The following is a 20,934-nucleotide window of genomic DNA, read 5'->3' as shown; positions in this document are numbered from 1 at the left end:
AATTTCAAATTAAACCAAAATAACAATCAAATCATGAATGAATTTGAGATTCCACAATGCACTGAATCATTTCCTAAAGATTCATTATTTTATTGACTTCTTGTGAGAGATTATAACCAATTGAGAAACCAATGCTTAGTAGGAGAATGCGAGTTGGCTTTACCTCAAAACGAGTCCTCTCTGAATACTAGTCTTCATCTTCTCTGTTAAGTGCTCCACATTGGACTGTAAAATAACACAAAAATATTATTTTCCATGTGACCAGCAGATGGAGATAGCGCTGCACTACTTAGCAAGTCAGACAAGACCATCTGAACAGCTGATTTAAAATCCCCTGTGATTGTAATCTGAGTCTACCTCAAAAAAACACAAAATACACCACCATTAAAATGTTATTACATAATAATGCTATCCCCAATATTATACAGCTTTCTCAGCTGTATTAAACTAATCTTTGTTCATTATTCTGGACACATCCATAATGTTCCAATGTTTTACAGCTTTCTTTAAATCATTTGAAAAGTATATCAGAATCATTTAATGCACATATTTGCAGCCAAATTGGTTCTGCATTATTAAAACTAGTGATTCCAGACTTTTGAATGGTAAATGTTGCACACGTGCATCTGTAGTTACCTGCAGGTCCCGAATGTCGAAGGGCTCTTCATAAATGTAAGCAGCATCAGCCCCAGCAGCAAGTCCACCCACGCTGGCCAGATAACCACAGTAGCCCCCCATGGTTTCAATGATGAACACACGGCGCTTTGTCCCACTGGCGGACTGCTTGATACGATCACATGTCTGATAAAACACACATACAAATGGATTATGTCATCATGTCTAAAGCTCATTTTCCATGTCTAAGATTATCCAACACTTATTCTGACTGGGCTGTTGAGTCACGGTAGAAAATAATTACAGGTGGGAAACTCTGCCATAACATTCTCCATTTTTAATAACAGTAATGAAAGAGCTTACTGGTACAGGACAACAATAATACAAAGCCAAGCTTTCAAATAAGCTCTAAGAAAAGGGGCGTGTTAAAATGTAATCTAGATTTTTTTCTAAATAAAACTTTAATATTTTTAAATAGCACTTTGCTTTTTGTCGACCTCTACAATGCAAATTGACTGTATATTCTCATAGTATTCTGGACAGATATTTATCGAGATACACCAAGAAAAATGTTTTTGTAGTGAATTCTTTTCATTACAGATTATCTTGATTATCAGTATAAGCCAAAGTATTCACTTCTGCATTACTTTAATCACCCACTTGGTGGATGTAATACAGCACCATTTTGAAGCACATAGCTCACTCATAATGACAGTTAGTAAGACTAAAATGCAGCCTTCACATGGCAGGGTTAGCTCTTACACCACGTTAACTTTCCAATGCAAACAATAGGAGTATTCAACATCCTCCTCATTTAAATTTAAGTTATTTTTTAACTTCTTATTAACAGATTCATCAAAAATACTGTGTCAAAATTTCAAGATGAATGAACAAAAAGAAAGTGGCCCAAAATCACTGTGAATGAAATCTGATCCCATTATCTTACAGGTGAAGTTTCAGAAGGTTTTGTCCTTCTTCTGTAAAAATACCTAATATATTTTTCAGAGATATGAGGTTTAGATATAGTGTACACTAGGGGTGTGGGAAAAAAATCAATTCTTAGATGCATCGCAATGCGAACATGAACGATTCTGAATCGATTCACAAATGTCAAAAATCGATTTTCTAAATTGTAATTTATAACGTAATGTTGACAGAACGCAAAGGGCGGAACTTGGAAGTGGGTGAGTGCAACGCCCAAACAGTCTGTGGCGCAACATAACAAAAACGCACACACCGGCTCTGCGTTAAAACCAGGTTAGGTCAGGAGTCATAACCCAAATGTTAAGAAAAGTCATTTTGTCCTTTCAACAAAAATGAAACCACCTTGGCAGGCACAACATTTAATGCCAAGTATGTCTTAGTGTGTGATAATGTCATAGTTTAGGCTAAAAAAAATTATGAACGAAAACACAGACTTACTTTACTCTGCTTTAAGCTTTAGCTGTAGCTGCTTTCCGTCCGTCTCCGTCAGAAAACCTTTCCTCAGAAGCAGAGCAGCTTATTGTAAATTCGGCTGTTTTACGAGGCTGAAATCGCTTCTTATTCTCCAGCTTCTTGTTCAAATGTTTCCGTTCCACCTTAAATTCTGACTGAGGCGCTGAATGTAAATGCAGCACCATTTAAGGCGGAACGGGGAAATTCGAAAGCGAAGCAACTTCATCTTCGCAGCTTTTTAGTGTTTGACAGTCACTGTTGCAGATTTAACGTTCCAGGAAACCAACTGAGGTGCTTATAAATGCGAATATGTCTCCAGATGTTGGTCTGAGCTGAATCTCTCTCTGCCCTTTCATAGCTACTGGCCGGGAGAGACTGCTGCTAAGAGACCTGCAGTCTGGTTGAGAAACGGGGCTTTCGCGCTGTGTTGCTCAAGTCCCGTCTTGCAGATACTTTACTGACACAGTGACCCCTGACTCTCTACAACCCGACCAAATCCGGAGATATAAAATCACTACAGAAAACGGGCAGGACGGCTGTAACGTGCTGAGTGGACATCCATTATCTCTGGGTCTTATTTCACTGTAACGGCGCATTTGACCGCAGAATGGTGGCAGCAGCGCCTCGCGTGCTCCAAACAAGAGCAGTGAATGAGTCTTCCAGTTCACTCACCACAGCACGTCCATTTGATTTATTAATAAAAGATATTGGAAGTAAATTAATTATAGATCATTACAAATAATTAGTTTTAAAAGTACCAAGTCGCCACGCAGTGAGAAAAAAATTATCCTGTATAGAAAAAAAGATGCATCGATACATGTTTCATAATTACATCCTGGCCCTCTGAATTATAACTGAATCCAATCGTGAGGTGCCAAGAGATTCCCACCCCTAGTGTATACTGTAAACCGGACACTAAAAAGTTACCGTTTCTTATAAATTCATTTCTTAGTTTGACAACTAGCTCAGTTTAATGTAGCTCAGTTTAATGAGCTGAATTAAAAAACACTACAGCAGTGAATAAGGTTAGTTTAAGTCAATTTCAAAATGCTAACATGAATATCTAAATACTACTGGGGCTCAAAAGATAAACAGTCGTATGTAAAAGTTTTGCCACCCTGAGCAATTGTCAGTTTGTTGATTTTCGGAGTGAAAAACAAACTGTTCTATAAAACAATGCTTCTGCACATTTTAATGCACACTTATTGTTTATTTGTTGAATTTAACATACAGAGAGAAAAAAAATGTGGCCAATGCAAAACGTACGGCACATTTTATATTTGTATTGTATATGTGTATATGTGTTTCATTTGTCCCAATATGTTAAACAAATACACAGAAATTGTGCACTAAAATTCGCAAAAAAAAGTGTGAGGATATGCTTCCTTATTTTCTCTTAGGAAATCAACAAACTGTCATTTGACAAATGGTGTTCAAACTTTTGCCTATGACTGTATAGTTCGGTCCATAAAATTAACCGCTCTTAAGGTTTCATGGATTTATCAGCACTGCCTGAATTCCTATTGACAATATCTGGCAACAGAAATATGATATAAGGTTTAGAGAAGGAAAGTGACTTCCTTTGTCTGAAGCGAGGCGATTTTGTCACGTAGAACACGCAATTTACCAGACAATGTACTTTAAATTTGCTCTAATTCAAATTTAGTTTTGTGAGGGTTCCAGTTATTTACCTATTTTAAGTTGAAGTTTATAGTTAATTTATAAAGGTACTTATAAGTAGCTTACATTTAAATTATTTAAGAGGTGAAATTCTGCTGTTTAAACTCAAAGTGAATCATAAAATCACAGAAATCACACTAGATTTTGCTTAATTTTAACTATAGAAAAATTATATCAGGCTGATAATATCATTACTGGAATGTATAGCTCCTTAAACTGTGCAGTTGCACCAGTACAGTGTTTATGTATGTTATCTGACCACGTGATTCACAGATCACAGCACGTTAAATATCTCTGCACCTTATTCTCACTACCTCATGTCCAGAAATGTGTGTTGTGTCGGTGCTGCACTGTCCTGTGTGTTTACTGTGTTTAATGTCTTTTTAATTTATCATATTTATTATAGTTTCTACCTTAATTTTTGCACACTATGTCTGCACGTTCACACTTTGTACTTTTGTTCCTTGTTCCACTGTGTTGTTCCTGGAGGAACGTAATTTCACTCCACTGTGTACTTGTACATAGACGGAATGGCAATAAAAGCCTCTTGACTTGACTACACCCCTCAAAACAAGGCTTACTAAACTCCCAGTAAAATACATAATACCCATATTTTCACTGGTTATAGGAATACAAATTAAAGTTAACTAAAATATTTTATATGAGAAATGACTGCAGTGGTGACTTGTCCCTTACCTCCACGATGGCATTAAGGGCAGTGTCTGCCCCGATACTAAGGTCAGTGCCAGGTACATTGTTACTAATGGTGGCAGGCAGCATACACATCGGGATGCAAAACTCCTCATGGGTGGCCCGAGCATCATATAGCTGCAGCAGACACTCAACAGCCTGAGACGACCCCGTAACACACACACACACACACACACACACACACACACACACACAAGCAGACCACAGGACAGCACAGCACAATGCAGGTCTCGTTAGAGCGGGGGTGCTCTGCTGGAGGAGTGACCCTGTACTTCACACGCCGTCCGCGTGATAGCCATGACTTCTTCCCATTGGCTGAGAGAAAGAGGAGGAGGGGCCGAAACGTAACTCACTCATGCACACTGTGTGAGAGCGTGCACAATGTGTGATATGCGATCGCATGACGCAAAAAGAGCAAAACACGCAAAAGATGGGCAACTCGTTGTCATGACAACAGCAGCAGCAGCAGCAGCAGCGGGATGACATCAGAGAGCACACCAACATGTGGCCACATCGAGGATGAGGATGGATCAAGGATGAAGAGTGGAAAATGCCCTCAGTCTCACTGACACTGTATCACTAGATTAAGATATATTTTATGGTAATACTTCAATTATTCCTTACTACAGATAAATTGAGGGCTGGGACCACTGCATTAGTATTAATATTTATGTTTTCACAACTTTACTTGTAATTTATTTTTTATTCAGTACAAATGGGACTGTGAAAAGCCCTTAAGGCTTCGTTACCTCCTTTGGCAAAAAAGGAAACTGTACAAGATATATTGAATGTGTAAATCTATGGTATTAATCAATGAAACTATCAACACTTCTCGATAATTTAGTCCCATCAGACATGCTACCTGAACAGTAAAATATCAACCATATTTTCTTCTGATCCATTTTAATCTAAACCACATTTGAAGTGAATTAGGAGCAAGTGCTCTGAGGATTTCACTGCTGTTTGTACGATCTGAACTGTAGCTGTCTAAGGGCTTTCATCTGTAAATTGGGGAAATGGGCTCTAACAGGGCTAATGGTGGTGTGTTCACAGTCAACGGCAAAGACCGCAGGCACAAAACCAACAACATGCCTTCATGTCATCAGCACCATAACCATCATCACCACTTACCTGTGAGCTATCGGTTTGCCTTCGAGTTTACCAGCTAAAGCCCTGCAGTCACTGCAGTGCATAATGCTACCTGAACCTCTGTAACCTTCACTACAGCGGGCAGTTATGGCTCTGATTTTGTTAATGGACCTAAAATTAGATCCTATTATCAAACATTTCATTTAAATCTGGTCAAATAATGATCTATATTATCATTAACTAAGGTACTGACTCCAAAATGGTTTAAGGAGTCTTCCATTATGAATTCTTAAAGCAGCATTCTGGCATGTTATTGTCAAGTTATGTATTCTTCTATAGCACAGCAATTCTCAGCGTTCTGAAGGAGTTCACAATTATCCTCTCACTGCTCTCATTCAAAGGTGTATGACTGCAATAAGATATCTGGCTTTCTAGCAGCAGCTTCCTTACATCTTAGCAAGTTAGCCAGCTACAAAAATGCCATGTAGATAATTTGCTAACTCCATCCTTTAGCTCAACCAGGCTTTTCTTTTGCTTGAGTAATCCAGACGTCCTGTTTAAAGGATGATTTAAAGACAGCCAAGCTGCATGATTGCAACAAAATACTCAGCTTTCTAGCATTAGCTTCTTTCAGCATTAGCCGCCATTAGCCAGAGACAGCTACCAAAAAGCTAGCCTGCAGATAACCAGCTAACTTCATATGTGATCAAGAAATCTCACTCTAGAGACTTCTATAAAACTAAGATGTAAACAGGCATTTTTTAACAGACGAACTGATTACATTATTTTATTTTGGCCAGAATGTTCCTTTAAGAATGGCAGCATGTTTCCTTTTAACTGTTCAAAACGCAATCAGCCTTCCTTCTATGGCTGTATGATCTGCATTCTGATTGGCAGTGAGCTGGTAAACAGAAGGCTTCGTCCCTTTTGTTTTTGGCTGGCGGAGGTGTAGGTGGGCTGCCCAGCCGGACTTACATCAGTGATGGCATTCAGAGCGGTGTCTGCGCCAATGCTGAGATCTGAGCCCGGCACATTGTTGGAGACTGTGGCTGGCACCATGACCATGGGCACACACAACTCCTCATATGTTCCGCGAGCTGCTAACAACTCCATGATTCCCAGGTAGGCCTGCAGGGCGGGGCAGAGCCAGGGCTTTAGTGGACTGCTGCTGCTGGGAGTGGCCATGGGAAGGGAAGAGTATGCAATAGGAAGTGTTCGAGGGGATAGGGCGCGAAAGGGAATGGAGGCAGGATTGAAACAGAGCCGAAGGAAGAGCCAGGTCTACCACAACGGACAACATGGGACAGACAGGGGTACAACTCCAAACACATCAAAACAAAATATACTTTCATATATAAAGGCCCATTTGAGACAGAATAGTTTTACCTGGGAGGAACTATAATTTATCCCCTTTTCACTGTAGCCATAAATTTAATTTCCGTGTTACAGAATTTTTCAAATTATTCTTCTCTGTTAGGGTTAGGGTTAGGTTAGGGTCTGACAGGGCAGCCTCCAACTTCCTATGCAGAAAACCGACTGATGTCCCTTTGCTGTTTTTAAATACAATACATCTGTTCATCTGCATGCTGCTATATTTGTGTACAATACCAGTGCTGCCACCTAAAAAGGTGAGCCTACTCAGAGCTCAACACTGACTCGCAGCATTTCACACAGAGAAAGTCAACACTGTCCCAGCTAATCTGAAAACAGCATTACAGAGGAAATCTATTTTCTTGTTTATATTGATTTCGTAAAAGTAACTGGATTTCCATTCTGATGGCATATTGGCCACTACAGGGCCTGCGGAAAGTGGCTCTGCAATTACAGTGGAGATCTGTAATTGCAGTCCAGCACAAATCTGCAATGTATGACAAGTCATAACTCTGTTCAAACTGAAATCATATTAATGTAATACCAATACTTAGTAACAGAGCACCTCTTTTTAGTGGCTGGATATCCAGGTGTAGACTATACTGCACAAGTGGAGCAGGACCTTGCAGAACAGTTTCTTTAATGTCAATACAGGAATACTTTTTTTTTTTTTTTAAGGCAAAGGAAATGGAAATTAGGTGACATTCGCTAATCTGAATCTTTATTATATGTTGGACTAGAGAATGCTGACCAACTGCATGTTTTATTACAAACAGAGCATCATTAGTCCTGCTTAATTGAATATAGTGCAGCATAGTGTAAGAAATGTCGAATAAAACACTGTATTCTCCGTTTTGGAGAAAATTACATACTGCATTTACTTTACTCTGAATGAATTGGCCAAGCAAATCACATGGATTATCTTACAGAACCTCCACAGGTAAAACTAACCCAGCTCGAATAGTGCTCACAACTGATATACTGAGGGAAAACACACAGTCTCACTCAATGACACATGTCCTAACATACCTCATCCACCCACAAAGACAGACAGGGAGGGGGTGAGGCTGTACAGAGAAGCATGAAATGACTCTGAAGAGCAGATGAACTCGTACAAGAATAACAGGTCATTTTAAAAAGATTTTTCACTCATGAATGGTTAATTTCTCACCCCTGCTGTCTGAATGCTTTTTATCTGAGTGCAGTTGAATGTGTTCATCAGTCAGACCGAAAGAGCAGAGGTGCAAAATTAACCAAAGAGGCCAGAATAAAAGGAGGCAAGTGCGCCAGATGTGCATTAAAACGCTCTTGATGAAGAGAAGAAGAGAGCAGGAGGTCGTGTGAGCTTTAGGTGACACTACAGAGGAAAAACTTCATGGAAAGGAATGAGAGCTAAAACAACATCTCTGTACAACCGACAAATGATAAAATTCAGTATATAGTTAAAGCAATTACAATATATTTAATATTTGTATACAATAGCAGCTTTCATAGTGTGTACAATTCATCTACTAGAATTATTACCGCTAAGCTAACACAAGGTACAAGTTAATCTTCAACATGCATGAGATGTTTACTAAAATCACAATTTATGCTACACCAGCTATCAAAACACCAACATACCTCAAATCCTCCGACGACCAGCAGTGCATTAATGTTGTATTTTCGCATCTGCTCAGCAATTTTATCAACGTGCTTTGCAGGAAGTGTCCTAAGAAAAGAGCAAGATTGATTCAAGAACACTTCATTATAATCAATAATGTTTTGATATGAGCATTTATCACAAGCACACAGCAAATGCCTGTATATCTTAATAATTACCTTTTAGTTCCCAGCAAGGACCCTCCCTGACCTGTCCAGCCACCTACATCTCCCCATTTAATCTCTCTTATCTAATAAAAGAGCAGAACAGAAAATGGTTCAATTACTTACTGGAGAGAACAGAACTGTACAAAAAGGGTAGAAAAGCTACTAAATCCAGTAAATAACTGCCATCAACAAAATCGCTGAACAAAATTTTTAAAGAAAAAAAAAAAAAACGCCATCATGCAAGAGATCTCATTATACTTAAAAAAACAAAAACTATTTTCATATAGAGCTAAATATCACTCTAGCAATAGAAAGGTGTGTTTAGAGGGATAATTACTATAGTGGTGTTGTAGACACTATATTTGGTATTACATTTTATTCTACAACATTGTCTTCATTTATAATAATGTCTCTATATCAACTTCTGAAAAGAATAACAGCTCATGTATAATGCACTGTCAATATTTTGCTAATAAAGATGGTGTTAATGGAAATAAAACAAATGTATTACAATAGAAATACCACACTGCTGATATATTAATACACATTGTGATACACCTTCCATGTGACATGGCTAAAGATCAGCCTGCACTACTTATGATCAACATTGTGTATATTTATTATTTATTATTATGTCTTGCACGACCCCACGACCCAGAAGGAGAAGTGGCTTAGTGTGTGTGTGTGTGTGTGTGTGTTTGTGTGTGTTTTGAACACCTGTCTTGAACATCTGTGATTGTTCAGGATGCTCAGAACACACAACAAAACACTGGCTGCAAGCTCACTTGCATATTGAAGCCTTTTGTAAAATCAGTATTGTAAAAGTTGACAGCACACAACAATTAAGGAAGGCTCTTGCACAGCTCTTGGTTTCTGTCACAGTATTATGTTTCTAATGTCTTTAAAAAGTATCCAAAAAAAAAAAAAGTACCCGTATCCAATGTTTTTTTGCTTTTTAGATTTTTCTCCTGATATTTAAAATAAAATTACACTTATGATGTGTGAATTTAAATACCATAAAGGTCAAAACTGATCTTTACATGACCATTTTCAATTCTCTCTTTACCCTTTAGAATTAAACTGGCTGTTCTTGTTAGTGTGTCTTTAAGACTTTTAGACTGACTCTGTTTTAGACTCTGTTTTAGACTCTGTTTTAGACTGACTCTGAGCTCTGTTCTGACTGGCTGCTGTATTAAGCCACATTCAAACCGGACAGCATGGGCCATTTTTGTAGTGTAGTTTCCATATATGGACTGTACAGACTGGGAAGTGAAAGGTACACCCTGAAAATGTATCTCTGTTTACACACTAAATTAAAGTCTTGTTTTAAAAACATTAAAGAAATTTGATTTTCCATGACTGCCCTGCGATGGATTGGCGACCTGTCCAGGGTGTTTCCTGCCTTCCACCCGATTACTACTGGCATATAGCATTATATAAATTAGATTGTTCTAACTGGTCCTCACTGCTTATTGCAAGCCATGTTAACATTAATGGGTGAAATATTCCTAAAACTATAAGAGACAGAACAAAGGGAAAAACCTCAGCTCTCATAGGCTTATAAAAGAAATCTCTCAAGCTTTTGTTTGTCTTTAAACACAACAAAGAGAAGCTCAGCTGACTGCACTGCTTAGTATACAGTAAACACAAACACAGAATGTCCACGTTTACACAGAGCAGGGCAGAGAGGGGTATAATATGGGGAACTGGATCAGACTGGCTCATCAACATGCTCAATGGGGTGAATTCATTCGTGTCTAGGTCAAACCAACCATCCTGGTTTAGAAGATGGATCAATTTTAGCAATCAATTTCATACTGAAAGTGACTGGACTGCACTGAAGGTTAATGTATGGCACTGCTTAGTCTAAACACTCTCACTTCTTTTTCGATTGTCCCAGCCAGATTAACAGTGGATTAAGATTTTATCTACTCCAGTGACAGAGTAATTAATGCAATCGGCAAGCAATTACTTTAACCATATCCTTTTTCACAACGCTCAAAACTTGCTGAGCAGATCACATGACTGCTGCTCATCGCCGCCTATCAGTTCAAAGTGGTACTGCAGAGGAAGCAGAGACTGTAATTGGTTTAGAGTAATCCTGCTGTGTTATCTGGCTGACCTAAAGAGCAGAAGCATGGGGTCAATGGTCACAGCACAGCAGCAGTGCAGCAGCTTTGCCCTTCAGCTCACTGTTTTCCTCCTGTCCCTTTCCCACTTTCACATTCCATTAGAGTAGACCTTTGTAGGACACTGGGTAGGTTTAGTTCTTTTTAGGCATAGTTTTCACATTTCATATGAGGTGAGGAATTTTCTGTTGCATAAGGATTCAGCCAAATCAGCTTTCAGTCTTTATCTGATACTCATCCTGTAGCTGCACTGTACAATACAGAGGCACTAAAGCACAAAATCTCAAAACACCAGTAGTCTCATATAGTCTCATATGTGGTTAAAATTAAAATTTGAATTCATAAAATATATAGTTTTCCTGAATTTTTAAAACAAGCCCCTCTGAAAAAGACCACCTGACTAGTGGCCCCCAGGTAATTCAAGTTTGAGACCCATGCCTTCATGAATTCTAACATAATGACAGATAATATTCCAAAGCCAGACACTGAAACTGAATCTTCTTTAGTGTTTTCTGCACATTTAAGTCAGATATTTTCGAACATAATCGTTGAACAGTGTTTTTAAAGGCCTGTATTGGAACGGTTACCATTTAGCTCTGTTAACCAACAGTTAAGGTTACATATTCCTAATTAGGCTAACCTAGCAACTGATTTCTAGATCATGCTAAAGCTTCAGCCTTGTGGTTTTCTGGATAATACACATAAAGGTGTGTACACATAAAGCAACTCAGTTGCTAAGTTTTCCTAGTTAGAAATGTCCTTTACATTCAATTAAATGTAATTTAACAATAATTAATGATTTTTTGAGATTATACATATATTAACACATGCTGGCTAAATTGGCCAGACTCTGGATGGGGAAGTGTTTACCTGTCCCTTATAGAATCCTTCGAAACCATCGTTGACGGCAAACATCTTGTGTCCCTCAGAGATGCCCACTCTGACCGCAGAGCGCACGGCCGCATTCATGCCCGCCGCAGGAGCCCCAACATTCAACACTGCCACATTGAAGTTGCTCTAAAGGGGAGAGAACACATAGTTTGTTTCTGTGATGATGTGATGTTTCTGTTTTAGTGTTTCAACTCATTCAGTCATCTGTGGATCTGTATGTGGACCTGCACTTCAATGTTCCACTCTTATGACTATATAAATTATATTGCTATTATAGTGGATATTGAATTAATAAGCCTTGAGATTTGGGACGAGCAGCAATTAAAATAATCATGATCAACTGCATTATTACATTTTTGTCTCAAATTTGTTCAGATGTTTTTCCCATTTGAAAGCAGTGCATTTTGTTATAGCTATAGAGGTCATATATACAGTCAATAGTTCCAACTTTTGCTAACTGCTTTCCACTTCGCTGTTGCTTTTGCTATTTTGCTTTTTGTTCAGTGTAGTCTGCTGAAGACACTTAAGATGCTTTAGAAGCCTTTTAAAGATGTTTTTTGAATGATCACAGATTCTATCATAGCACAGATTATATCAAAGCAACATACAGGGAGTGAGCAGCTGGGCTTCAGCCACCACTACTACGAATGGATTGAAGGGTCAAAGTGGAAAAATGAGTGAACAGCACTACAAAAATAGCAGAGTTAATAAAAATCTGAGTCACGACTACATAATAAGGTCTGAGGTTAATCACTTTCCTGCAGTATTTTTGGCTTTTCGGAACAGTTATTTCATAGGCATCACTAGCTGCCCTCAAAACTCAGAATGCATGTAAAGCTAACTCTATTCTATGAATAATATCTTGTGATACAGGCTGTGTTTTATCAGCTCTGTGCTGAAGGCAGAAGAGCAATGTGGGTGGATGATAAGATCAGATCATACTGGGGGTGTCCAAGCTTAAAGCCTTGCAAATCTATTTTTCACAGATTTCATACACAAACATCGGCAGTGTATCCTAAAACTCTGATAGCAGAGCACCTTGATATATTGTGACTGGGAGGTCAAAGCAGGATTAAATTTAAAAAAAATGTTCATTTCTCTGTTGTCATTTTTCCAAGACAGAGTTGTTTTTAGGTTGGAGATGGCACATGAGTGTAATCAGAGACAGAATCCAATGTTTCTCTGGAGGAGGTCCAGATTTCTGACTCATTTCTGTTCCATCCACTTTCAAATCAGCACCTCTCGCGAAGTGACTCATCTGCTGGAATGGTGCAGCGTTCAGAATCAGAATAAGAATCTTAACTGGTTTTGATTAGCCAAGTAAAATCAGCCAAGTAAGCTGCCATTTCTAAGGAATTTATCTTGGCTGTAAATTACATTAAACAAACTTAATTAAATAGAATGAAGGAGAAAAAGCACATAAGTATATAAAAAAGAATTTCAATTTTAGCTGATATTTCAAACTAATATTAATTTCCCTGGAATTGGAACTCTACTAAAATAGATGTTATATTTCTCTGTAGTGCTAATTCAGATGGGTCTGGTCCCAAATTCTACTTTTATGAACATTATCATAAACAGATATGTATATGAAAAATGTCAGACATCAACATCAGCCCATGACTCCTATATCAGTGCATATGATCTGACATTATGTACATACTGTAGGAATATGCACTGAGGAATTTGCAACAATTTGGTATAAAACTTTTGGTTTTATTAATAAAATGCAAATCCAGAGTAAATTAACACTTTCTTGCTGTTATTGTGCCACTGCTGCTGTGAACACTACTGCACTGTGAACTGCTCTGCTGGCCATTTTAATTGCTTGTACATGCACTATAACACTGTAACACTATAAAACTACTCTCCATGAAAAACAGTTTTACTCTGTGAGAGTCTAACTTTCACACTGAGATGACATTAGTTAAGTGTGCTGTGAGTCCAGATACCAATACTGCCACCAGACTACTGACTAAACAACACAGGGCAGAGAGAAAGAGAAAGAGAAAGAGAGAGAGAGAGAGAGAGAGAGAGAGAGAGAGAGAGAGAGAGAGATACACAGAGGAGAGACAGAGAAAGAGGACAGACAGAGAGAGAGAGAGAAAGAGAGAGAGAGAGAGAGAGAGAGAGAAAGAGGACAGAGAGAGAGAGAAAGAGAGAGAGAGAGAGAGAGAGAGAGAAGAGCACATTAGAGATAGAGAAAAAAGACAGAGGAAAGGGAAAGAGAGAGAAGGGGGAGAATGTAAGAGAAAAAGAGAAAAATGAGTGACAAAGGAGAAAGAGTGGAAAGAAAAAAGAAAAAGATGAACAGAAAAAAGACAATGAGAGAAAGAAAAAAAAAGGAAAAAGTGAGTGAGAAAGGAGAGTGAGCAGATATTTTCATTGCTGTTCTACCTTCTGGCTTCAGTGATACTGTAGCTAAGATACGGGAGCTAACAGTGTGAACAGCGACACAAGGTTATCAGTGAACCTGCTCTGACACTGCTGCTCCACTACTGGACACATTAGGAAGCGCCTGAGACACATTAGCAATATTAGGATGAGATAAACAAGGTTAAATGTGGCTGCTGGCGTGACTCAGTGTGTTTGGTGTTGAGAGACAGAGAGACACTGACTCAACAGCATTCCTGCTTCCTCGAGTTATGAATCACAGGAAGACTCACGTGTGGAAGTTCAGATTCCGGTTTGCGGTGGGCCAGCAGTTTATAGGTCCTGAGATTGTTCTCAAAACTCCTACAGTAAAAAACAAACAAACAATTTTCAGAACAAAACTGATCAGATATAGCGGGAATCTTCACTGTCCACACCCACAATCTTTTCAGTTTTTAGTTGCATTTATTACACCTTCATAAATGTATGAACTTTTACGTTTATTGTTATGTTTATTCAGTTAGAAATGTACAGGAAACTGAATCTCTCAGCAAAGAACTAGCTAATTTACTACCTATAATTCCATCTACAGGCCTTGAGCAGTGAATTCAAAACATTACAATATAGTAAATACAATTTCATCATATAATGTACCTGCCACGGAGCCTTACAGCCTCTTCAAACCTCTTTTCATCCATGGCCTTCTGGACTTCTTGCGTCTGTTAGGATAAAGTAAGAGTTTTCATTTTCAAGCATTTCTTATAGCCGAATGTAAATTTTTGCTGATACCTAGTTTTTAGAGGTAAAACTTCATCACAGCATGATGGTTTAAACCCTAAAAATCCCAGACTTATTACATACTAAGGTTTAATGTTCAGTAACTACAGGAACTTCAGGGCAAATTGGCTGAGCTATAATTAGTTTATAGAAGTGTGTAATAAACCTTTGGGCCTGCTGATGGGCCTTGCCCATTTAAGGGTTTAACACATAAAGGTTTGGCATTCAGACAGGGTGAGTTGCCATGCAATTAAAGGGCCTATCCTGTGTAGAACACAAATTTTCTCCCTTATTTAAATCCAGAGTTCGATATGGTACATACACAAAAGATAACAAATCTACATAAATGTCATTAGAAGAATAAAAGTTGAGAAAAAAATTGCATTTGTGACCTTTTCTGCATGACGTATTAGATAAATAGCGCGATAAAGGCACGCAGTGTAGTCACTTTCAGTTAATTACCAATCCACACAGTCGCAAGAACATTACACCACAATTAGATTAAAGTTTGCAGTTTGATTGGCTGAGAGTGCCAGTTCCTCCTGATAACGGCACTCCAAGCGAATCTCTAAAGTATCACTCCACCTTACATGCTTGCAGGATTATGAGATCCAGCTGTTAAAAAAGTAACAGCCACAACTTCAAGTATCAAGTGTGCTGAAAAGAGCTATAAAGCAAGCAAGCGACAAAATGACAAAACTAAAATGCTTCCACTGTAATCAACAAAGCTGTTTTTTGATAAGATACTTTATTTTATAATGTTCATATGCAGCGATGCTAGATTGGAGCCATGTTTCTGTCATTATATATATTACAATTGTCTCAAAACATAATGAATAATGAAACTGTGGTGTAATCTGTGCTTTAATTGCAATAATACATGAGAGGAAGTGCTATACCGTGAGATACTACGACTGGTGTGCTGATGTGCTCAAGCTCCGGCCTCGTGACTTTGACAGCAGCATACCAGTGCCAATACTGCACGGTATAGCACTCTCTCTCATGTATCACTGCATAGATTAAACACCCTCATCCTGCTGCTAAACTGTGTACCTTTATGTGTCTGACTGTGTGGGGAGTCACACACATACACACACACTTCTAAAGCCTGGCCAGCATCCAGAACCTACCATCTGCACACACTCCATGAGAGGCAGCCTCACAGCCTGGTTTCCACACAGAGACACAACACAGGCCGGTGTATTAGCTGTGGTCTCTAGCAGAGCCAGAACAGCCTCCACGCCCATACGACTGGCCTGCATTCAAACACAAACATTTGAGACATACAACTATGACAAGTACAGTTCATTACAGTTCTATCTAGCCCGCTGAGGAAACGTTCACAGTCAGTGCAGTTATATCAGTTATTACTGCAACAAACCCTTTTGAACAAAAACATCTGGTAACTTTAGAGAATGAGGTAAACACATTATCAATCATTAGTATATTAGTAATCATTAATAATCATTAGCATAACATGGTTTTGTTCCAAGCAATTTTGAAATAAAATAGCAAAATTGGTTTGAAAGTTAATAAGGCAGCAATAATATATTCATAACACATAACAACAACTTATACACCATTACTGTTAATATTAATGATCAGAAGGAAACATGGTCAAAATGTATCTGTGAAAAAATGTAAACATGTCATAAACACACCTACTGGCCTCCTACAGTGGTGCCAAAGTAGCCCTAAGTAAGAGGTTTCCTGGTTTAAGACTACTGATGATGTCTCCTGGAGGTAGGAGGAACTTTTAAAAGACTACAAGCTTGCTAATGCAGAGTGAAGCCAGGCTGGATCTCTGTATTTATTACCCTTTACATCAGTGCACTCTTTAGTGCTTTAAAATGTTTCAGTCCACACTGGATATTGTAGAGAGAAATGGAAAAAATGCAGAATGGAAAAAATGCAAAAAAAGCATATAAAATCTTGAATTCTGTCCATCCAATGAGGCTGAGATATGCAATGCTGTGCTACAGATTATATAACATGACAACATATCAAAAGCTACTTGTAGGCTGGGATCCCCCTTTAATTATTATATAGCATTTTTCACTTAAATTACATAAATATTTATTTCAGATTCTTTATTTAATTTGACTATGTTTAGATTCAGAATAACTATAAAAAGGTCAGAGCTCAGGACAAAGAAGATAAAACACGTGTCTCTAAAATTTTAAGACTCCAAATCCCTCTTTCCGCCTCACAGGCTGCCCTAGCAGTGTTTTTCTTTTGGATTTGAGGCACTGTGGAAACGGCTCGGTCGGGTGGAGGATTTAGCCCAGCGTTACTCCGGCCACAGCTGAGCATGTGTGGTGTACAGGATGCAGGCACAAAATCTGTTAATGTGCTTAGACTGAAAGCACCAGCTCTTCTAACAAATGCCTAGTAAGTACAGACAAACAGGAATTACTCATTCACTTCTCTTTCGCTCTCTCTCTCTCTCTCTCTCACCAGGATTCTGTCAAAGGCCGAAGGGGTTCCTCCTCTTTGGACGTGGCCCAAGATAGTCACTCGTGTATCAAAGCCAAGATGCCGGACCACCAACTGGAGAGGAGATTCAAACAAGCAAGAATCAGAACAGACTCTTTGAAAATGTACACTTTTTTAATGGAATTATAACTTGGTTTTCTGGGTTGGCAGACAGACTCTGAAAACGTTAAGGAATACTTCAGCATTTTTCAACCTAACCTCTATCTGCTACCTCAGCACTGTATGGTCAATAAACTCAGACAATAATTTTGACTATAATGTTTTCCTGTGAGCCAAAGGGCAGCTGCTTAAGCACCTGTAATTGGGTGTACTGTAAAACATCTTGATCTTGACAAGTACACCTAATTACAGATGCTGAAGCAACTGAAGTTTAACATCAGCATGTCTCATATTCTTTTACTAAGCATAAAGGAAGGTGTCAAAGTACTGTCTGCCGTAACGGACCATATGATACACATGGAGATTAGACTTAAAAACACTGGAGAATTGTTTCACTGACATAACAGCATTACATAATATCATATTCTAAAGTAAAGAAGATTCTAGGCCTGTTACAACCACAAAATTGGAACTGGTGAATGTGATATAAATAATTGTAATTAACAATTCCATTGTATTTTTGTTGATTGTATTTAACTATTAAATGTACAAGCTTAAAGTAGTTAGTAGCTCACAGCTGACACCTGGCACAGCCCTTAAATTATGTTTTTTTTTATATACATTTACAATTGTTTGCAAAGGTTTGAATGCTCCATGTCAAATTACACATTCTGTTGATTTTCTAAATGAAAATAAGCTAACATATACTTCTGTGCACAGGAGACATATAAATGTTGCATTTATCTGCAAACTCTAGTGCACTGAGTTGCTGAGTTTAACATGTTTGGAGAAAAAAAAAAACTAAATGTATGTCTCTCAAATATAAAATTTTATGGTCACATTTTATTTTAACTCCTCTGTGCTGAGGGCATGTTAGCTTATTACATCTCATTTGACCAGGGGTGCTCAAACTTTTGCATACAACTGTACATGCCTCAACCCACTGGATGAAAATGCACTCAATTCACATTCTGGGTTTTTTTTTGTTTTTTTTTTTGTGACTGTGAAAGCTAAAATTAATGTGGTCAGCTCATATAATTTAAATCGGGTGGTTATACATAATATAAATATACATGTAATAATAGTGACAGGCCTAGAAGACTCACAACTGATAAGTTCTTTAACAAGGTTACACTTTAGTCTACCATGATCACACTTTAAGGTTTCAATGACTCAATGAGGGGAAACATAATTTAAGCAATCGAAGCACTAGTGAGGAATAGTAACATTCAAAGACGCTGTAGCATGCAGTAGCAGAGAGTTTTACTAGAAAGCTGCCATGCATGTGCAAACCGAAAATGACCATTAACGCAGCAACTGGAGCATGCTTACTGTTTCTAAAGCAAGCACAAGTTCTACTCCTGCAAGGCCCGTTTAGCTAGGACTGAGTTTTGCTATCGTTTTGGTTGATTTGAGCAGAAGTACAGACTTATCTTCCAGTAGTGCTGCTCAAATCTAGTCACAGAATGCCACAGCACTGCACACTTTAAAGCAGTGGTTCCTAATCCCAGTCCTGGTGACCCAGTACTCCACTCATTTTTGTGTTGTGCCTATTCTAGCACACCTGACAGTACACCTGACCTGATTAATAAGGAAATTAACTGAATAAGGTGTGCGAGAACAGGGCAAACATAAAAATGTGTTAAGTATGGGCTACTCAGGACTGAGAATGGCAACCACTGCTTGCTGGAATTTATCATCTTATTATGAACTTTCTTTTATAGCTGAAGGAAAGGTACAGTGCTTTGGCCTGTCAGACTATGGTGAGAAAATAGCTTTAAAATGTGATAAATCAAGAGCTATTCCACTAAATTGCTAAACAACCCAGACAGCAAGCATAGATCAGTTCACTGGCTTGATCAGGTCAGTACCCTGCTGACTGTCTGCCACTGCTGGTCCAGTGGTCTGCCCAAAAAAACGCTGAGCAAAAAGCCAGCAGGCTGCCAGCTTTACTGTCAGCAGGCCAAAAGTGGCCCTCTATGCTCTTGTTATATTGGAATGGATTGAACGAGCTATACTATTTACTAAGTGATGTCAAAAATCAAATTCACACCAAGTTCTCCTTCCTTCTTATGCCAAATGTAGTTGATCAGCCAAGAAATATCTGGCGTTAGAAATGTACTTCTTTAGTTTTCCAGACAAGCTGTGAGGATAATGTGGCTAACAAGTAATGCACTCATAGATCATCAAACTGGCTACATTATTACACACTTACCTAAAATTTAGTTAACTCGTCTCAAATAGACAAGCTTAAGTGATTTATGACACTGTATGAACCACTGTAATCCCTAAAAACAGACAAAAATATATGAGCAAATGTGCTGAGCGGATAACTAGCATAGAACGCTATCTACAAACAGTAGCAGTAGCCATCTCGAAGCCTGAGTTGCTTCTGTAATTTTGCCCATTTTTATAAATGACAGAATGTCATGTAGAGATAGAAACCTCACGTGTAAATCCGTTTGAGGTTATTTAGTGGTTTGAGATAAATGTGTGATGGTTTAGACATGCAGTTTGCACAATTCTAACTGTACAATCTTCTATTGCTTGTTAGCCGCATTAGAGTCGTAGCTCAAGCCCAAAACTAAACAAGAAAACGTCAGACACCAAACCAAAGTCCAAAGGACTGGATAACAGACAAATATAGAATCTATCTGCACTTAGGCGCACTTAGTCTGCTAGGCAGCTAATGGGACGCTGATAACATTTCTATGCTATAATTATATGGGTGAACAGTGTGGCCGGTGTGAATGAGCGATGGGAGGAGAGCGCAGCGGTTGCTGTTAGCTCCACAGTGATCCCCGACACCTACAGAGCTTACTGCAGCTACCTTACCACACACAGTGTGTGTTTGAGCTTCCCACACAGGTCAAAGCCAGACAGTGAAGCCACACGAGAGGTCAGAGAGGTCAGAGGTCAGTGCAGGAGCTGTGCCGCCAACAAGCCTGATGTACTTACATCCTTCACATGGTCAGTGGTAATAGGCTTGTTGTTACGATCAATGGCGCCCTCAGCTACTATTATGATATTCAGCCTTTTCATTCCTGCCCGATTCTACGTGAAGGAGGGGTGAGAGACACATTACAGGAAACTGACAAAAAAAAATACAGCGTCAGGGGGTTCCAAAGATGGAGACCGTACTGTGGACCTTGGGAAATTGCTCAAAATTGTTCTGATGAATTTTTTTATCCATTTCCTTCAATATTGATAAATAACAATTAGAATCTGATTATATGAATTATTATTCCATACATCTCTATTTTAGGTCTAAATAGTACTCTGAGACCTGAGTAAAGCTAAATGCTATTTCTGATGTAATATACTAGCATAAATTCATTATGATTAAGACAATAAATAAACAATAAATAATTCTGAGGACAGTGTGCTTTTACCCAGCCTTTACATTCAATATTCATGGCCTTCTTACCAAATGAACATTGAAATGGCCAGCTAGCTA

General features: G+C 38.5%; 1 protein-coding gene across 9 annotated transcripts in view; it reads right to left on the bottom strand.

Annotated features, from left to right (window-relative positions):
- Window positions 1-20,934, bottom strand: part of pfkpa (phosphofructokinase, platelet a) — a 43,762-nt gene that overhangs the window by 7,627 nt on the left and 15,201 nt on the right. For 2 of the 9 annotated variants that reach the window (XM_017704975.2, XM_017704944.2), the window contains exons 8-18: window positions 20,436-20,531; window positions 17,340-17,432; window positions 16,013-16,138; window positions 14,760-14,824; window positions 14,399-14,468; window positions 11,712-11,858; window positions 8,725-8,795; window positions 8,527-8,614; window positions 6,508-6,660; window positions 637-801; window positions 164-225 (exon numbers count right to left, since the gene is read on the bottom strand). In XM_017704975.2, the coding sequence (XP_017560464.1) occupies window positions 164-225; window positions 637-801; window positions 6,508-6,660; window positions 8,527-8,614; window positions 8,725-8,795; window positions 11,712-11,858; window positions 14,399-14,468; window positions 14,760-14,824; window positions 16,013-16,138; window positions 17,340-17,432; window positions 20,436-20,531 (1,136 nt within the window). Of the gene's footprint in view, window positions 1-163; window positions 226-636; window positions 802-4,428; window positions 4,582-6,507; window positions 6,661-8,526; window positions 8,615-8,724; window positions 8,796-11,711; window positions 11,859-14,398; window positions 14,469-14,759; window positions 14,825-16,012; window positions 16,139-17,339; window positions 17,433-20,435; window positions 20,532-20,934 lie in introns of all 9 variants that reach the window. The other 7 variants (XM_017704960.2, XM_017704929.2, XM_017704967.2 and 4 more) reach the window with 4 other exon arrangements.

The sequence above is a fragment of the Pygocentrus nattereri genome, chromosome 3 (genome assembly GCF_015220715.1).
Source record: "Pygocentrus nattereri isolate fPygNat1 chromosome 3, fPygNat1.pri, whole genome shotgun sequence".
Lineage (NCBI taxonomy): Eukaryota > Metazoa > Chordata > Actinopteri > Characiformes > Serrasalmidae > Pygocentrus > Pygocentrus nattereri.
Note: the sequence above shows the minus strand (reverse complement) of the source record. Positions and strands in the feature narration are given on the sequence as shown.